This window comes from Carassius auratus, chromosome 27 (assembly GCF_003368295.1).
Source record: "Carassius auratus strain Wakin chromosome 27, ASM336829v1, whole genome shotgun sequence".
Classification (NCBI taxonomy): domain Eukaryota; kingdom Metazoa; phylum Chordata; class Actinopteri; order Cypriniformes; family Cyprinidae; genus Carassius; species Carassius auratus.
The window spans coordinates 18,910,915-18,926,396 of record NC_039269.1 but is presented as its reverse complement, the minus strand read 5'-3'; the positions used below and the strand labels follow the sequence as shown (position 1 = coordinate 18,926,396).

Genomic DNA, 15,482 nt, shown 5'->3' with positions numbered 1-15,482 from the left:
ATATCCAACATGGAGCACAGAGGTAGACACACGTAAGTAGCAAGTGTCACAAGTGAGCTGCAAGTGAGAAGACCCGACAAAACAGAACTGAAGGGACACGGCTTATGAACAACAGATAATTGGGGAAACACAGGTGGATGGAATCATGAAATTAACAGGGACATGGAACACATGAGGAAGATAATGGACACACCTGGGAACTAATCAAACACGGAAAGACAGAAACTGGGTCACGGGCAAAAACACATTAAATGAGTCCAGGTGTGTGACAGTACTCCCCCCTCCCGGTAGGTGCGTCCTCGCACCGTAGAAACAACAGAGGGAGGCGTGGGTGGGAACTTGGGAGGAGGTTCCGGTGGAGGACGGACTCCCAGGAGGGGGCCAGCAGACAGGGACCACAGAAGGAGGAGCCAGGGAGGAGACGACGGAGGAAGGAGCCAGGGAGGAGACAGGAGCAGGAGGAGCCAGATGGTCCACCAGAGACCAGCCAGGACGGAGATCCAAGGTGGGGTCGACGGCGGGAGGAGCCATGGTGAAGGAAGGGTCGACGACACCAGGGGGCCGACAGGCGGAGACTGCACCGGTGGGTGAGGAGCCCAAGATGGAGCAGCACAGCCGCAGAGCCAGGGTGACGTCGAGGATCCGGAGGGCCTAGGTGGAGCTGAAGGCTCAGGCGACCAAGGCAGAGGCGGGGTCCTGGCAGACCGCTGTGGAGCCGGAGTGACCGAGGATGGAGGTGGAACTGGAGGGAAGGAGGAGCCTGACAGAGCCGGAGGGATGGAGTGACGAGGTGGAACCAGAGGAGTGGAGTCCCGAGGCGGCGGATGGTCGACGACTGACCAAGGTGGAGCCGGAGGGACGAGGGAGCCCGGTGGAGCAGGTGGGATGACAGGCCACGGTGGAGACGAGGGAGCTAAGAGCCAAGGCGGAGCCGCTGGGTCGAAGGACCGAGGAGGAGTCCAGGGCTCGGAGGCTGGAGGCGGAGACAGGGCCTTAACACGCCAAGGCGGAGCTGGAGACTGGCAGTCCAGCGGCGAACCACCGCGCCCCGATGGCGCGGACTGAGGGTGAGCTGCGGGACTGGCTGGCACCAGCAGGGATGACGAGGAACTGGCTGGTCTAGGAGGAGGAGAGAGGAGAAGGATGGGAGGAAGGACAGGAGGATCAGGACTGGACGGAACCAGCGAAAGAGGAGTAGAGGGACCAGCAGGTTTGGGAGGAGGCGGGAGAGGGAGGCTGGGAGGGAATACAGGAAACACAGAAGATTCAGGGCTGGGCGGAACCAGCGGTGAAACAGAAAAATCATGGCTGGGCGGAACCAGCGGAGACACAGAAAATTCAGAGCTGGGCGGAACCAGCGGAGACACAGAAGATTCAGAGCTGGGCGGAACCAGCGGAGACACAGAAGATTCAGAGCTGGGCGGAACCAGCGGAGACACAGAAGATTCAGAGCTGGGCGGAACCAGCGGAGACACAGAAGATTCAGAGCTGGGCGGAACCAGCGGAGACACAGAAGATTCAGAGCTGGGCGGAACCAGCGGAGACACAGAAGATTCAGAGCTGAGCGGAACCAGCGGAGAAACAGAAGATTCAGAGCTGGGCGGAGCCAGCGGAGATACAGGAAACTCAGGGCTGGGCGGAACCAGCGGAGAAACAGAAAACTCAAGGCTGGGCGTAACCAGCGGAGAAACAGAAAACTCAGGGCTGGGCGTAACCAGCGGAGAAACAGAAAACTCAGGGCTGGGCGTAACCAGCGGAGAAACAGAAAACTCAGGGCTGGGCGTAACCAGCGGAGAAACAGAAAACTCAGGGCTGGGCGGAACCAGCGGAAATGGAGCAGAGGAAATGACTGGAGGAGGTAGGAGTGGGAGACTGAGAGGGTATACAGGGGAATCAGGGCTGGACGGAACCAGCGGGGAAACAGGAAAATTAGGGATTACCTCCATAGACCAGTCCATCAGATCCAGAGCTTGCTCCTTATGACCTTCAGAGACTGCATATAGCTCACCCTCAGTCGCAGGAGTGTGGGCAGGGCTTTCCTCCACGCCCTCGATCTCCACGAGGACTCCCACGATGCACGGTGTTGCCGGCTCACACACCTGGTCAGTCGCGCTCTCGAGTTCCGGCTCCCTGTCAGTGGATGGCTCGGGCTCTGCGGCTGCGGTGGGCTCTGGCTCCGTGCGGCGTGATGGTGGCTGGCTGGTCTCTGGGTCGGGAGTGGGGCTGGCGAGGTCCTCTATGGGGCAGACGGTGAGAGGTGACCCATTTCTCGCCAGAGTCCACTCCACGTATGCGGCGAAATCCTCTCGAGGACCATCTTCGGACGACAACGCTCTGCATTTGGAGTTCAGGCTGGTGTTGTAGAAGGTGCAGAGCGCGCCGTCCGGGTAGCTGGTGGCATTAGCTAATAGGGAAAACTGTCTGGTATGGTCCTCGAGAGAACGTCCTTCCTGCTTCAGCAGGAGGATGAGGAATTCGGGACGATAGAGGGGATCCATAGACACTAAGAAAAGAAAAGACTGTGAAAAAACAAAAGCAAAACGGAGGGAAGAACACGCAGTTTTCTATTTTCTCTTTTGAGGTCGGGTCTTCTGTCACGGTTTTACGCTGCCTGAAGGAATACGGAGTCGAGGATAAACGGAATAAGGTTTTTAATATATCCAACACAGGGGATATCCAACATGGAGCACAGAGGTAGACACACGTAAGTAGCAAGTGTCACAAGTGAGCTGCAAGTGAGAAGACCCGACAAAACAGAACTGAAGGGACACGGCTTATGAACAACAGATAATTGGGGAAACACAGGTGGATGGAATCATGAAATTAACAGGGACATGGAACACATGAGGAAGATAATGGACACACCTGGGAACTAATCAAACACGGAAAGACAGAAACTGGGTCACGGGCAAAAACACATTAAATGAGTCCAGGTGTGTGACACATACTACTCCATACTCCTTTTTCAACATGATGCCAATATACTGAGATGTTAAATTGTGAATGGGTTTAGGATAGCTTAAATGGTGTTGCCATAGAGATTTATTAAAGTAACATAAATAATACAATAGTTATTTTACTATATCTTTAAAATTTTTCATTCTAACTCTTCATAATTTTTTATATAAGTAGAAGTCCTCATTTGAAGGAAGCACAGTAAGTTTCATAGCTTTATCATTTTCAAGAGCCAGCATAAAATTAAAACTATCATAACTTATAAATCAAGCTTGCAATTCTTAGTACCTATAATGGCCACCAGATGGAGCTATAGGATTACTTTTAAATAATTATTGGAGAAACGAGTATGATTTAAATAATTTATAGAAATCTTTCAAATAAAATAATATGTATTTTAGGAATTTTACTGATAAATACCCTCACTTAATTAGAATAACAAGCTGAAGTATTGTGAACTGTATATTAAGAATAATTCTTAATAGGCTTTATGGACAGATACGTTTTAAGTGACTCTTGAAGGTTCAGCACCACATCCTCTTTTACCACTGTTTAAAGAATTAATCTTACAGAACAGGTGTGAATGAATTTTGGATAGCTTGAATGGTTTTGTCGTGGTGATTTTTTGAAATAATAGTAAAAAAGGAACCAGTAAAAAAAAGTGCAGCTTCTAAACACTTCAAAAAAATGTACACATAGAAGACAAGTCATTCTGAGGAAATATGCATAGTTTCATGACTATACAACATTATATGGATGACAGAAAATTAAAAAACATACATCTGATGTCACTCTGTCCCTCTGTCACTGTGTGTGTGTGTTTGTGTGTGTTTTAAGTGAATTAGGTGTGAAACTATCAGTGAGCATTTAGTCTCCAGCGCCAACATTTTACAGAACTGCCACTTTCCTGGAGTCTCAGAATTACAATGTGTCAGGTTCTGAGAGATCTAAGATTCCAAAAAAATATTTAATTAGACTACCATGAAGTATTGTGAAATACTATATATTAAGACTTTATATATAGGCTTAATGAACAGATTAGACTGACTCGTGAAGGACCAGCACCACCTCCTCTTGTTTGATGGTTTGAGGAATATATCTTCCAGAATCCGGGATTAAGATTTAGGAGCTCATTTTTATTCCACCTCCTTTCCTGAAAGTCTGTCTTGCAGAATTGACTAAAAATTAATCTTCACATTAATTCCTAATTCTTTTGCAATTCTTTTGTCAGTTCTTCTTGACCTGTTTTTCTCTTCCAGCTTTCCTGGACTATTGTATAGCACTCATAAATGATTAAATAAAAAATAATGGTAGTTATTAAGATTGATATGGTTTGGAATTGGTAAAATGTGCTTGGAAAAAAATCACAATAAAACAATGTTTTAATGTTTAAGTTTGGAATATTAACTGACATGAATGAATGCTATATAAATATTGTTCATGTTAACATAATGTTTATAAATGAAATCTTATTGTAAAGTGTTACTAAAGTTATATATATATATATATATATATATATATATATATATATATATATATATATATATATATATATATATATATATATTGTTCTGTGAATGTGATTTTAAAGTCTAGATGATTCGGATTAACCCTTTAACTGCCATATCAAGTTCAAGTTCAAGTTCAAGTTCAATTTATTTGTATAGCGCATTTACAACAGCCTCTTGGCTGACCAAAGTGCTTTAACATAAGAGCAAGAATATTACACATACATAAAAATAGACCAGACAAAAAATTTAAAACCACCCATTTCAAAATGTAGCATAACACAGTAGTCAGTACACTAAGGAAAATAAAAAAGTTTTTAGCAAAGATTTAAAAATAGACAAGGAAGGGGCCAGTCTGATCTCTAAAGGCAGGGTATTCCAGAGTCGTGGCCCAGCCACTGCAAATGCACGCTCCCCTCTACGCTCCCCTCTATCCTTTAAAACCTCACTGCCAGAGGGATATTGTGAATGCATGTGCCCGCTGGGCACAGTTTACCTGATGCCACCGGGGTGGTGATGGCATTGGTGGCTTGAGCCCGCCATCGCTGCTTGCAGCTATATTTATTATTATTATTTTCTAACGTTACGGGGGCTTTTGGGGTCCTTAACATGCTCGAAAACTCTTGAAAATTGGCACACAGATTGGAACCTGCGGCCATTAGGGTCGGGCAGAGACTGATACACGGGCGTGGCACAGGGGCTCTACAGCGCCCCCTGGAATACTGAGGGCCATATATCATACATACTTGCACGTAGACACATGAAACTCGGTACACATGTAGATCTCATTAAACCAAACAACTTTCGTACTGCATGTCATAGGCTCCGCCCAACAGGAAGTTGGCTGTTTAGGGTTTATTATTCATATTTTTGGTCAAAGTTGTGGGGGCTTTTGGGGTCCCTAACATACTCAAAAACTCTTGAAAATTTGCGCACACTTTGGAATCTGTGCCCTTTAGGAGCCTGCAGAGGTTGGGACCCGGGCGTGGCACAGGGGCTCTATGGCGCCCCCTGGAACACAGTCATAAATGTTGATGTATAGCTCACACATACTTGCACATATTCATATGAAACTCAGTACACATATAGATCTCATTGTGCCGAACAATTTTCGTATTGCATGTCATTGGGCTCCGCCCAACAGGAAGTCAGCTATTTAGAGTTATGTAAAAAGTGCATGCTCTGGAATTTGATATACTTGTCATAGGTTTTTTACTCGTTTACCACCAAACTCGGTCAACATGATCTCAAGACATTGGGGATGAAAAATTGCCAGGGGATTTTTGATATCTCGAACGGTTTGCTCGTGGCGAGGCATTGAAATTATGGCGAGAATTGAGAAACAGGAAGTGTCTAATACCATCCACATACATTTCCTGATTTCAATCAAACTTCATCAGATTATTCATTGTATGATGTCGATCACATATATGTGACTATTAGGAGTCAAAGTTATAGCGCCACCAACTGGCAGCAGGAAGTGTGTCATTTTCAAAATGCTTTGAATTCAGCATCTTATTTTTACTCGATTTGCTTCAAACTTCATCAGAATAATGTTAAAACACAGCCGATATGAATCTGCTGGGGGAAATTGGATAGCTAAAAATATTGTTGCCGTGGCAACATGTCAAACTGGAATACTTCTCAGGTGATTTTGAGGCATATAACATGCTTAGAATTTCATCAAACTCAGAACACATATCAGTATTTATGATAACTAGACACTGGCAAAAGTTCATAAGAGGGCGTGGAAAAGGCACTCTATAGTGCCACCTTTTGTCAAAAGTGGGGGGGTTAGTTTTAGCTACAGACACCAAACTCGGTAAAAAAATTGTTCTTATCAAGACGGACAACTTTCTAATTCACAGTCATCAGCTACGATCAACAGGAAGTCAGCTATTTTGATTTGAATGTGGATTTTTTTTTTTACATTTAGTTGTGAATTAATGCATACTGCTCAGAGGAGAGTAACACTATACACACCAAACTTTGTCTACATGATGCCAAAACATTTTAAACAACTTAAATTGCCAATGGATTTTGGATAGCTTGAACGGTTTTGTCGTGGTGATTTTTTTTAATGACAGTAAAACTGGAATTATTAATTGTCCTGCATTTTTAAATTCCAAACACTTCAAAACCTTTTTTCATACAGACAAAAAGTCATTCTGAGTAAATATGGATAGTTTCACGACTTTACAACACTGTATGGATAATAGAAAATTAAAAAACTGTCAGACATCTCATATCACTCTGTCCCTCTGTTTGAGTATATGTGCTTCAGACTTCCATTGTCTGAGAGAAATTGCGCCCCTACAGGTGCAATTACCGGAGATTTAGTTTCTCTTTTAAATCGGTTAAAATACAAATAAATACTTGGATTTAATTCACACTGACAAGCTAAACCAACATATATGATTATTATCAGGTCAGGGCTCATTAATAATGGATGTGTGGTCAGTGATACGTGAGAAACACGAGAGATGAATCACCGCTCTGAGCATGAGCATCTGGAATGATGAGCTCAGAAAAAACGAGTTTATTCTTGTTTTATAGCTATTAAAAATAAAGTATTGCAGCGATATCACACAATTCACCAATTAGAACACACCAAGAGCTAAATTAAGATGTTTTTGAACTGTTTGTGTGAAAATGAAATATTTGAGGCTGCCTATCTGAAATCACGCCTCCGATCAGCGCGTACAGTGTCGAGCTCAAAACAAACGAATTTATTCTTGTTTAAGAGCTTTTTTAAATAAAATATTACCACAAATGCACACAATAAACCCATTGTAACACTACAAGAGCTAAATGCAGGTGTTTGTGACCCGTTTAAGTGTGCAAGACTATTTGAAAGCGCGACTGGCAGAATAACATATATCTCTCGAGCTGCAGGATTCTGGCTTTCGTCGTACAAACGAACACATCACGGACAAGATTATTTCAAAATAGCTTGGCGAATATAAACGAAAACAGCCACGTGAACGTAAACCGTTGAGAAATACACTGTAAAAAAAAATCCTGTTAATTTACAGTAAACAGCTGGCAGCTAAATTTTCCGGCTTTGAGCTGTAATTTTACAGTGCATGTACTGTAATATGGAATGACAGTTTATTACTGTAAAATATATTACAGTACTGAACTGTAAAAAAAAAAATATTATGTACAGTGTAATACTGTAATTTATTGGTTAGTATTATACAGTTTTTTATGTATTAGGTTATATTAAAAATGTTTGTTATTTATGATTTAAAATTTGTATTCTAAAAAGAAAATTTCTTAAACACAAAAGATGGCCTTAAAACTTTGGACTTTTATTAAAGCCAATATATAAAATACATTAACATTGTTTCCACTTAACAAATATGTGGACATTAAAATAATGGACAAAATACAATTCTCTGAAAATGCTTTTTTCTGCAATGTACATGCACACTGAAGAGCAGCATACTGAAATCCTGTGAATTTAAATATGTTGTTGCAAAAAGTGCTGTCACTTCAGATTTCACACAAGAATTCAACAGCAGAACACTGCACTGACTTTGCATCAACACTCAATCGCAGAATACTGCACTGACTTCAACTGAACACTCAAATGCAGAACAATGTACTGACTTTGCATTAACACTCAACTGCAAAGCACAGCAGCGACTTCAGCTCTGAAACAGGATGTTGAACATTAGCTGTACTGGCTTTGTATTACTGCACAAAACCCCACTCAAAGTCCAAAAGATTTTTTATCAGGTTGGCTACGTGGACATTCACAGTTGCAGTCTTTTTATGGACAAGTTTCCCCGTCTTTTTGGAGATCACCTTCACCTGGCTGGCCTTTGTCCCTCTCTCTGGATTCAAACCAATGAATCGCCTAAAAAGCAACGTAGAAATAACATATATTAGGCTTGGTAAGTCATGATGAATTTTATATAAGACTATTCGAAGAGGTTTACTCATGATAATAACCTCTGTGTATGTTCATTATGAAAGAATGATCTCATTTCAGAGTCCTGACTGACACCTGTGACGGATGTAAAAAGCCACCTCGGAATCAAATGAAACTGACATATTTTTTCTCAACTGTAATATAACTACTAATTTAATATCTTTATTATTTTACATTAAGTGCACACAACATGTGCATGAACTAACTGCATGATTTGTATTTTGGACATTTCTGCCATATGAGTGTAACAATGTGTATTGATAAAGCACTACATAAATAAAAGAGACTTGTATTAAATATGGATAATATATTTTTTCCAAACATAATATGTATGAGAACAAACATTAAATTATGGGGGTGCATGGTTTATGTTATTGACAGTTCTCTGCTTTCTGTTAAATCATTGCACAATTTATATTAAAGGGCTAATTCACTTTGAAATTAAATTTTGATATGTTTTAGCTTACCCCAAGGGCATCCAAGATGTAGGTGTCTTTGTTTCCACAGTAGTTTCAATTTGGATGTTTTTAGGTCCAGACGTTCTTGTCTGTCAGTCATATAATGCATGCCTATGGTCCCCTCATAAAAGAAAATACACAGATTCAAAGTAAACAGTCCAAATTAAACAATTCCACATCGTAAGTACACATTGATGACCTAAGACATGAAACGAGCGGTTTGTGTGAGAAAACCAACAGTATTTATATAGTTTTTTACCTCTTGAAAAACATCATATCCATGTTGAGGGCATGAGCTTCTTGGTGTGTGAGCGCGTTCAGCTTATCCGGGATGTTTTAAACAAGAAATGTTTTTTAAAAAAATATATGTTTAGGGATGTTTAAAAAGAAAAGAATTGCGTATGCTCGTTCGAGAGGCACATACAGCCAGGAGTCGCGCTGGCGCATCAACAAGCCAGTACGCGCTCACACACCAAGAAGCTCGTTCACTGCAACATGGACATTATGTTTTTCAAGAGGTAAAAAATGATATAAATACTGTTGGTTTTCTCACACAAACCGCTCGTTTCGTGTCTTAATTCATAAATGTGTACTTACGGTTTAATTTGAATCTGTGTATTTTCTTTTATGAGGGGACCATAGGCATGTATTATATGACTGACAGACAAGAACGGTTGGACCTAAAAACATCAAAATTGAAACTACTGCGGAAACAAAGACACCTACATCTTGGATCCCCTTGGGGTAAAACACATCAACATTTAATTTCAAAGTGAACTAGCCATTTAAATGACAAGCTCTTAACAGATCTGGGAAATAAGGCACAATACCAAAATAATATTTACCTTTGTACAAACTCCAGGGTCCTTGAAGCTTCTTCTTGGTACTGTAGATTAAAGATGTAGTAAGTAGAGAAAACTGCAGCTAGCCCTGTGATGAAGCTTTGGTCAACACCTTCACAGATTACATGATTTTCGATGGTGATCATCCATCCTCCAATTGTGGCTTCATCACCGGCAACTGATAAAGACAACAAATTGCAGCTAAAACAGTGTCTAATATGGTCATCAGTACTTTATTCATTGTAAATTAAATACATTTTCTGCAGATCAGAAGTTGTCATGACCTGGGATGGCTAAAACAATGTTGATGAGGTAGACTGATGTGAGAACCTTGCTTATCTGACACTTACACAGCAGTATCAGTCGTGGAGAGGCGGGGATGGTCAGGGTGCTCTCAACATCTGCTGCCGTGGCAGATATCTGCAGAACACAGACAATTGTATAAAAGTTATAAATGACAGAATAACAAACCCACTAATAGCAAGTATTATGTAAATGTAAACAAACATACATCAGCACGGAGTATTAGTCCCTCTATCCCTTCATCGAAGTAGGCCATCAGCAGCTGTATTAGAGTCAACTCTCCATCTTCATCCTGGGTGACGATAGACTGCACATCTTTGTTCTTTGATTTGGTCTGCAGGTACTTCCTGATTCCCTGTCCACATTCCTTAATGGATAGGTCCAAGACACTTAACACGTTAATGTCAGTTAGTAACTCGAAGTGAATGAAGATACCTCTTTGTGTAAAAAGGTAAGGCCACTGGATTCTCATATCTTCGATGGACGGTGATGGAGACTGATTTATGTGTCTACGCTGAAGACAGAATGTTGTTTTCATAAGGTTAATCACTTCCCCCTTCTCACCACTGCGAATACCTTCTTGTCTATAAATGGTCTCCAACTGTTGCCTCTTCTGCTCCAGTGTTTCATATGTTTCTTCTGGTGGCAGTTCAGGGTTAAATTGTGTGCATCCATAAGAATCACTTGGCCTCTGATGCAGTTGTCCAGGCACTTTTGAAGTTCGGAGTCTGTTCTTTGTCCCTGCACGGTTCATGTTCTCAATTCTTGTTTTTAATTGACAAAGCAGTGAAGTACATCCACTACCAATGATGACACCGCTTGGTGTCATATCTGCAAAACTGTTGGGGAAATGCTTAACAATGTTGCGGCAGATGATGAGACATTCATTGCGTGTGGGGTTATTCTCACATTTCCTGATTTCATCAGCTAGGATACGTATCATCTGGCGTCGCTTGTCAGGAGCAGGGCGCTTGCTGTTGGCAATAGCTCACTGCACTTCCACAGGCATTTTATCCCAAGGAATCTCAAAATTTTCATACCACTTACTGGATATGTTGGGTGATTGGCTTGCCTTGCTTTTAGTACAAGGTGTTGATGCTCGTGAAGAGCTTGAGCTTAAAGATGTGCAAGGCTGTGGACTGGAGAGTGAAGAAATACTTGTATCTGTTGACTCATCTGGCAATATTTGGAGATCAAGTGTGACTTTTGTAGTTTCTGAAACACATACAATTAAAATACAATTTTTTAAAAGCAAATCCAATTTCTTACCAATTTCTTAATTTTTTTTTCTTTCAATATAACAATGAAAACTGAATGATAGAAAATCAATGGTTAGCATCCCTTTGACAATAAAAAGCATATACATGTAAAACAAAACAATCAATAATAATAATTATTACAAATAGAAACAAAACCTTACCAAGTTTGAATGCCTCCAAAAGTTTCCTTTGCTGTATAATAGTCAGGACATCTTTGAGATCTTCCTGTTGTACATATACAAGGTCTTCTATAGATTCCACACCTGAGCGTTCAAGTGAAGTGATGACATGTTCTCGAATCTCCTCAGTCAGACTGGGCAAAGCCCTGAGGATGATAGCCTTTATCTCGTTATGGATTGACATGTAGGAAAGGAATCTAAAATGTGGGGACAGAGTGGTGAAGAGTTACCAAAGACATGCCACAAACTGAATATTTAGGCAGTGGGTAATAATCAAGAAGCTCTGATTGACTGACACAGTAATAGGCCTCCTGCATTGGTGTAGTACAATAACTGTTACTGTAAGGTTGACGAACAGCCTGGTATACCTCAGTGATAAAATACACAGCTGAATTGTTATGAATGATAGCCTTTTTGATTTGTCCTACTATAAGTCCGTCCTCATTATGGCCTATCACCACAAACATGTTGCTCTTATAAGTTGTCCCTTTTACAGTCACACTATGACTAATAAGTGTATGAAGAGGATCAAAGTTCAGATGACCAACTGACTGTATTATCTTGGCATTGTAGTCTCCAGCAATGAATTCAGTTCCCTTCTCTACTACTACAGAGGGTAGGAACAGTGACCCAGTACTCAGAAAAGATTGTAAAAGTTGATGTCTTTCAGCAAGAGTTTTGCAGAGGTTTTTGAAGTTATGAAGCTTCCTTGCACATTGTTTGAAATAAGTATGCTTACTTTCAAACCTTAATGTGCATAAACGGATGAGTGGCCCAAACTGAATGATAAGTTCTGGATAATGATTTAGGTAGTGATGCTTAGGCTTAAGTGGATGTTCCCCAAAACTCTGTGTTCTGGTATGCAAATATTCATCTATCAGAACTCGTAAATAGGCTACCTGACCTGTGGAAATTGCTGGTGCACAAACAAGCTCTACAATTTCTCTCAGCTGTAAGATAAGTTGCCATGCTACACTATCTTCAGGACATTTTATTTTATCACCAATTAACACTGGCAACATTCGCAGGAAACACCAATTTTGAACTGCATGTCCGGAGAGTTTTCCAGCCCCTGGGTTCACCTCAGAAGGTTTGTTGTTAGCATCATTGCCTAGATATTTAAATTGATTTATGCGCCGATTCAACTGAACATAAGTAAAGTTTTTCTCTTTTGACACAAGGTGGTTGAGGTATAACACCAAATCAGTTGAGACAATGCCCTCAAAAAGGTCATGACCAAGGCAAGGAGGTAATCCGGGCTGACATACATGAAAATATGTGAGCTCATTGAAGATGGAGTCAAATTTAACACCACCACAGTCACGTGATTCCACGTTACAACTCAGATCCTCAACATGTTTCTGAAATGACTGTGGTGTGCGGTCAGGGCCCTTGGCCAGAGGGTCTGCCAGAAATGCTTCCCGATTAATCTCACAATACCTGCAAAAATATGAGCTTCTGCTAAAATTTTCAGTGAAGCCCCCAATACTGTGTGAACCCAAATTGTCACCTGAAATTGCATAAAGGGTTCCTTTGCAGAGCTGGCCCTCTGGCAGTATTACTCCATTTGTCTCAAAATCCTTTAAATCTTTCACAAGAGAGCCAAACACTAGATTCTGTCCAAAATGCTTATAGTCTTGTTCTCGACATAACAGTACAAGTTGCATCTGATCAAGACTCAATCTGTTGTGTGGTAAAATGTTTGCAAGTGTCAGATACATGGCTAAAATCTTGTGCTTTTTCCTCCCTGACCCTAGGGGGTTTACTACTTCAAAGGCATCCTGATAAAGGATTATGCCAATTGAAGATGTTGTGTGCTTGAGTAGCAAGTTCTTTTTAATGTTTGTGCCATCCCACAAATCCTGAAAAATATTATCAGTCTGGACTCTAGTTTGTATTTGCTGTAGCTGGTCTCTCACTGACTCTGAGGACAAAAGGGACACAATCGTGTTTTTCACAGGAATATATTGCACAAAACATTCGTTGCCCGACTCATTTTTACCAAGACAAATGGATTCGGGCTCTACATAACTAAAGTTATTTTTGAAAAATGTTTTTCTCTTATGGTCAGATTTAAGTGCATGAGTATTACAAGCCCTGTGGAGATCCTCACTTTTCATGGTATCAATCACAGTGTTTATGTCATCTTTAGTTAGTCCAAGCAATGTCAATTTATCCACAAGTTTGGAAATTAGATGTGACTGATTTATGTCATGTATTTCCTGATAGTGTTCAATGATGGTTTGAATAGTAGAAGATGGAAGGAGCAATTTAGATTGAAGTTTCAGATAAAACAAGGCCAAATGTCTTATAAATTCTCCTTCATCTTCCTTTTCAGGGAACACATCCATTTCTTCAGGACAAAAATCGTCAGTTTGCATATCACAACTTGTATTATTACCATCACTAGTACTGGCAGGATTTGCAACTGAGTCAAGTAGACTTTCATTAGAACAATGTTTATGCTTTCTTGAGACATGTGATGTGAATGTAGACTTGACAGTAAATTTTTGGTTACATTTTCTGAATGGGCATGTAACAGTCTTACCTTCAGTAATGTGGTTTTTCAGGTGTAAGATTAAACCCCGGATATCCTCACACTTCGAGCTACAAAAGTCAACGTGACACGTTAAATCATCAGTTTTATGCAGTTTAGTCTTATTCTTTCCAAATTTATGACCATATGTGTGACACTTAAAGGCTGAAAATTTTGAAAAAACTCTTGTGCACTGAGGGAAACCGCACTTAAACGTTGCATTAGGCAAAAAACTATGCATCCGCATGTGCCTGACATGCGTAAAGGAATTGCTGCAGGTTTTATTGCAAATATTGCAGATTAACATTTTATAATGCAGTCAGCAAATATCAACGGCAAAATAACCATGCTAGTTTAACACAAGCCCTCTTTGAGCTAAAATAAACTAAACTTACGTCGAATGCAAACGTAGCTAACATGTTGCTAATTCAGTACATAATACTCAGAAAAATCGATTTGTTATTAGCAAATAATATAATAAAGGTTAGTACAGTGTAACATTGAAAATGATAAAATTGCATTTACCTCAAGCAAGGAGGGAAAACCCCGTGCGGGAATGCCGTTTATCTCGACCAGTTCAGCTTCAGCCGTTCAGTTCAGTCGACTCGGGACAAACCTCAAAATTGTTGTGTTCTAAAACTCTTTATCCTTCGTTCTGCAATATTTACGTACACCAGGTGAAAAGATGAGGCTAGATTTGATGATCTTGCTCAGATTAGACCTGCAGGTTTCTCTTCTGAGGAGTTGTGAGCATTCGAAACAGCTTCGGACACGTGACTAGACTTAAAAAATACTGTTCTGTACCGTTGAATTAAACAGCAGTTTGCGATTAAAAGTTTTTTTTCCAAAAACGGTTTGCATTCACAGTATTCAACTGTATTTTTGAATAACAGTGCTTTACTGTTGGAAAATCCCTGTTTTTTTACAGTTTTTTTTTACAGTGTATATCTGAAGTGGATCTACTGGATTTGAATATTAAGTGACCGCGTATACCAGCTGCTTCTGTCTTCAATTTTAATCTATATAAAAAATGTAATTCATTCATCTTGGCTACGTTTTTAATGTGTGTACGTATTTATTTATTTATTATTTTGCTCTAACAAGAATTAATCTATATTTAATTAAATCAATTACATTTTATTTTACATTTGATTTGTCCATTTCTGCATCTAAACGCCTAAAAACATAAAACATGCTCTATTATACTATTGTTAGCAATTTCTTTATCGTCCAATTTATCTGGTGTACACACTTTTATTTTCATAATAAACTTGTTTGTTAGATTATACACAGTTACAGTGGTCTATAATAAATATTAACAGGTTTTATTCAAGCTGTTTAGAATGATTGCAGTAGGCTAAAAAACATTGGAAAACAATAACTGTTGTACTTTTTTATATATTTTGTATAATTTCATAGTTTATGCATTATAGTTATAAAAACAAATAAATTTAGCCACTCACATAGAAATCTTAGGCCTTATCCTTTTCTTACAGTTTTAG

General features: G+C 40.2%; 1 protein-coding gene and 1 long non-coding RNA gene across 2 annotated transcripts; both read right to left on the bottom strand.

Annotated features, from left to right (window-relative positions):
• Positions 1 to 7,731: 7,731 nt before the first annotated feature.
• On the bottom strand, positions 7,732 to 10,980 carry LOC113045763 (uncharacterized). The gene is made up of 4 exons (XM_026206399.1): positions 10,215 to 10,980; positions 10,054 to 10,123; positions 9,707 to 9,881; positions 7,732 to 8,328 (listed from the first exon to the last, which is right to left on the bottom strand). The coding sequence occupies exons 1-4, from the start codon at positions 10,947 to 10,949 to the stop codon at positions 8,163 to 8,165; spliced, it is 1,146 nt and encodes a 381-aa protein (XP_026062184.1). The 5' UTR covers positions 10,950 to 10,980; the 3' UTR covers positions 7,732 to 8,162.
• Positions 10,981 to 11,012: 32 nt separating this feature from the next.
• On the bottom strand, positions 11,013 to 14,895 carry LOC113045762 (uncharacterized). The gene is made up of 4 exons (XR_003276029.1): positions 14,506 to 14,895; positions 13,993 to 14,051; positions 11,427 to 11,641; positions 11,013 to 11,221 (listed from the first exon to the last, which is right to left on the bottom strand). It is a non-coding gene; the product is annotated as an uncharacterized LOC113045762 (long non-coding RNA).
• Between the last annotated feature and the right edge of the window lie 587 nt (positions 14,896 to 15,482).

What these genes read in the sequence shown, in the direction of transcription:
- LOC113045763 (XM_026206399.1), bottom strand. Translation starts at nt 10,949, where the DNA reads ATGATACGTATCCTAGCTGATGAAATCAGGAAATGTGAGAATAACCCC. An exon ending in TCCACGACTGATACTGCTGT is followed by an intron (nt 9,882 to 10,053) that starts GTAAGTGTCAGA and finishes TGTCTTTATCAG; the next exon opens with TTGCCGGTGATGAAGCCACA. An exon ending in ACCCTGGAGTTTGTACAAAG is followed by an intron (nt 8,329 to 9,706) that starts GTAAATATTATT and finishes GTTGCTTTTTAG; the next exon opens with GCGATTCATTGGTTTGAATC.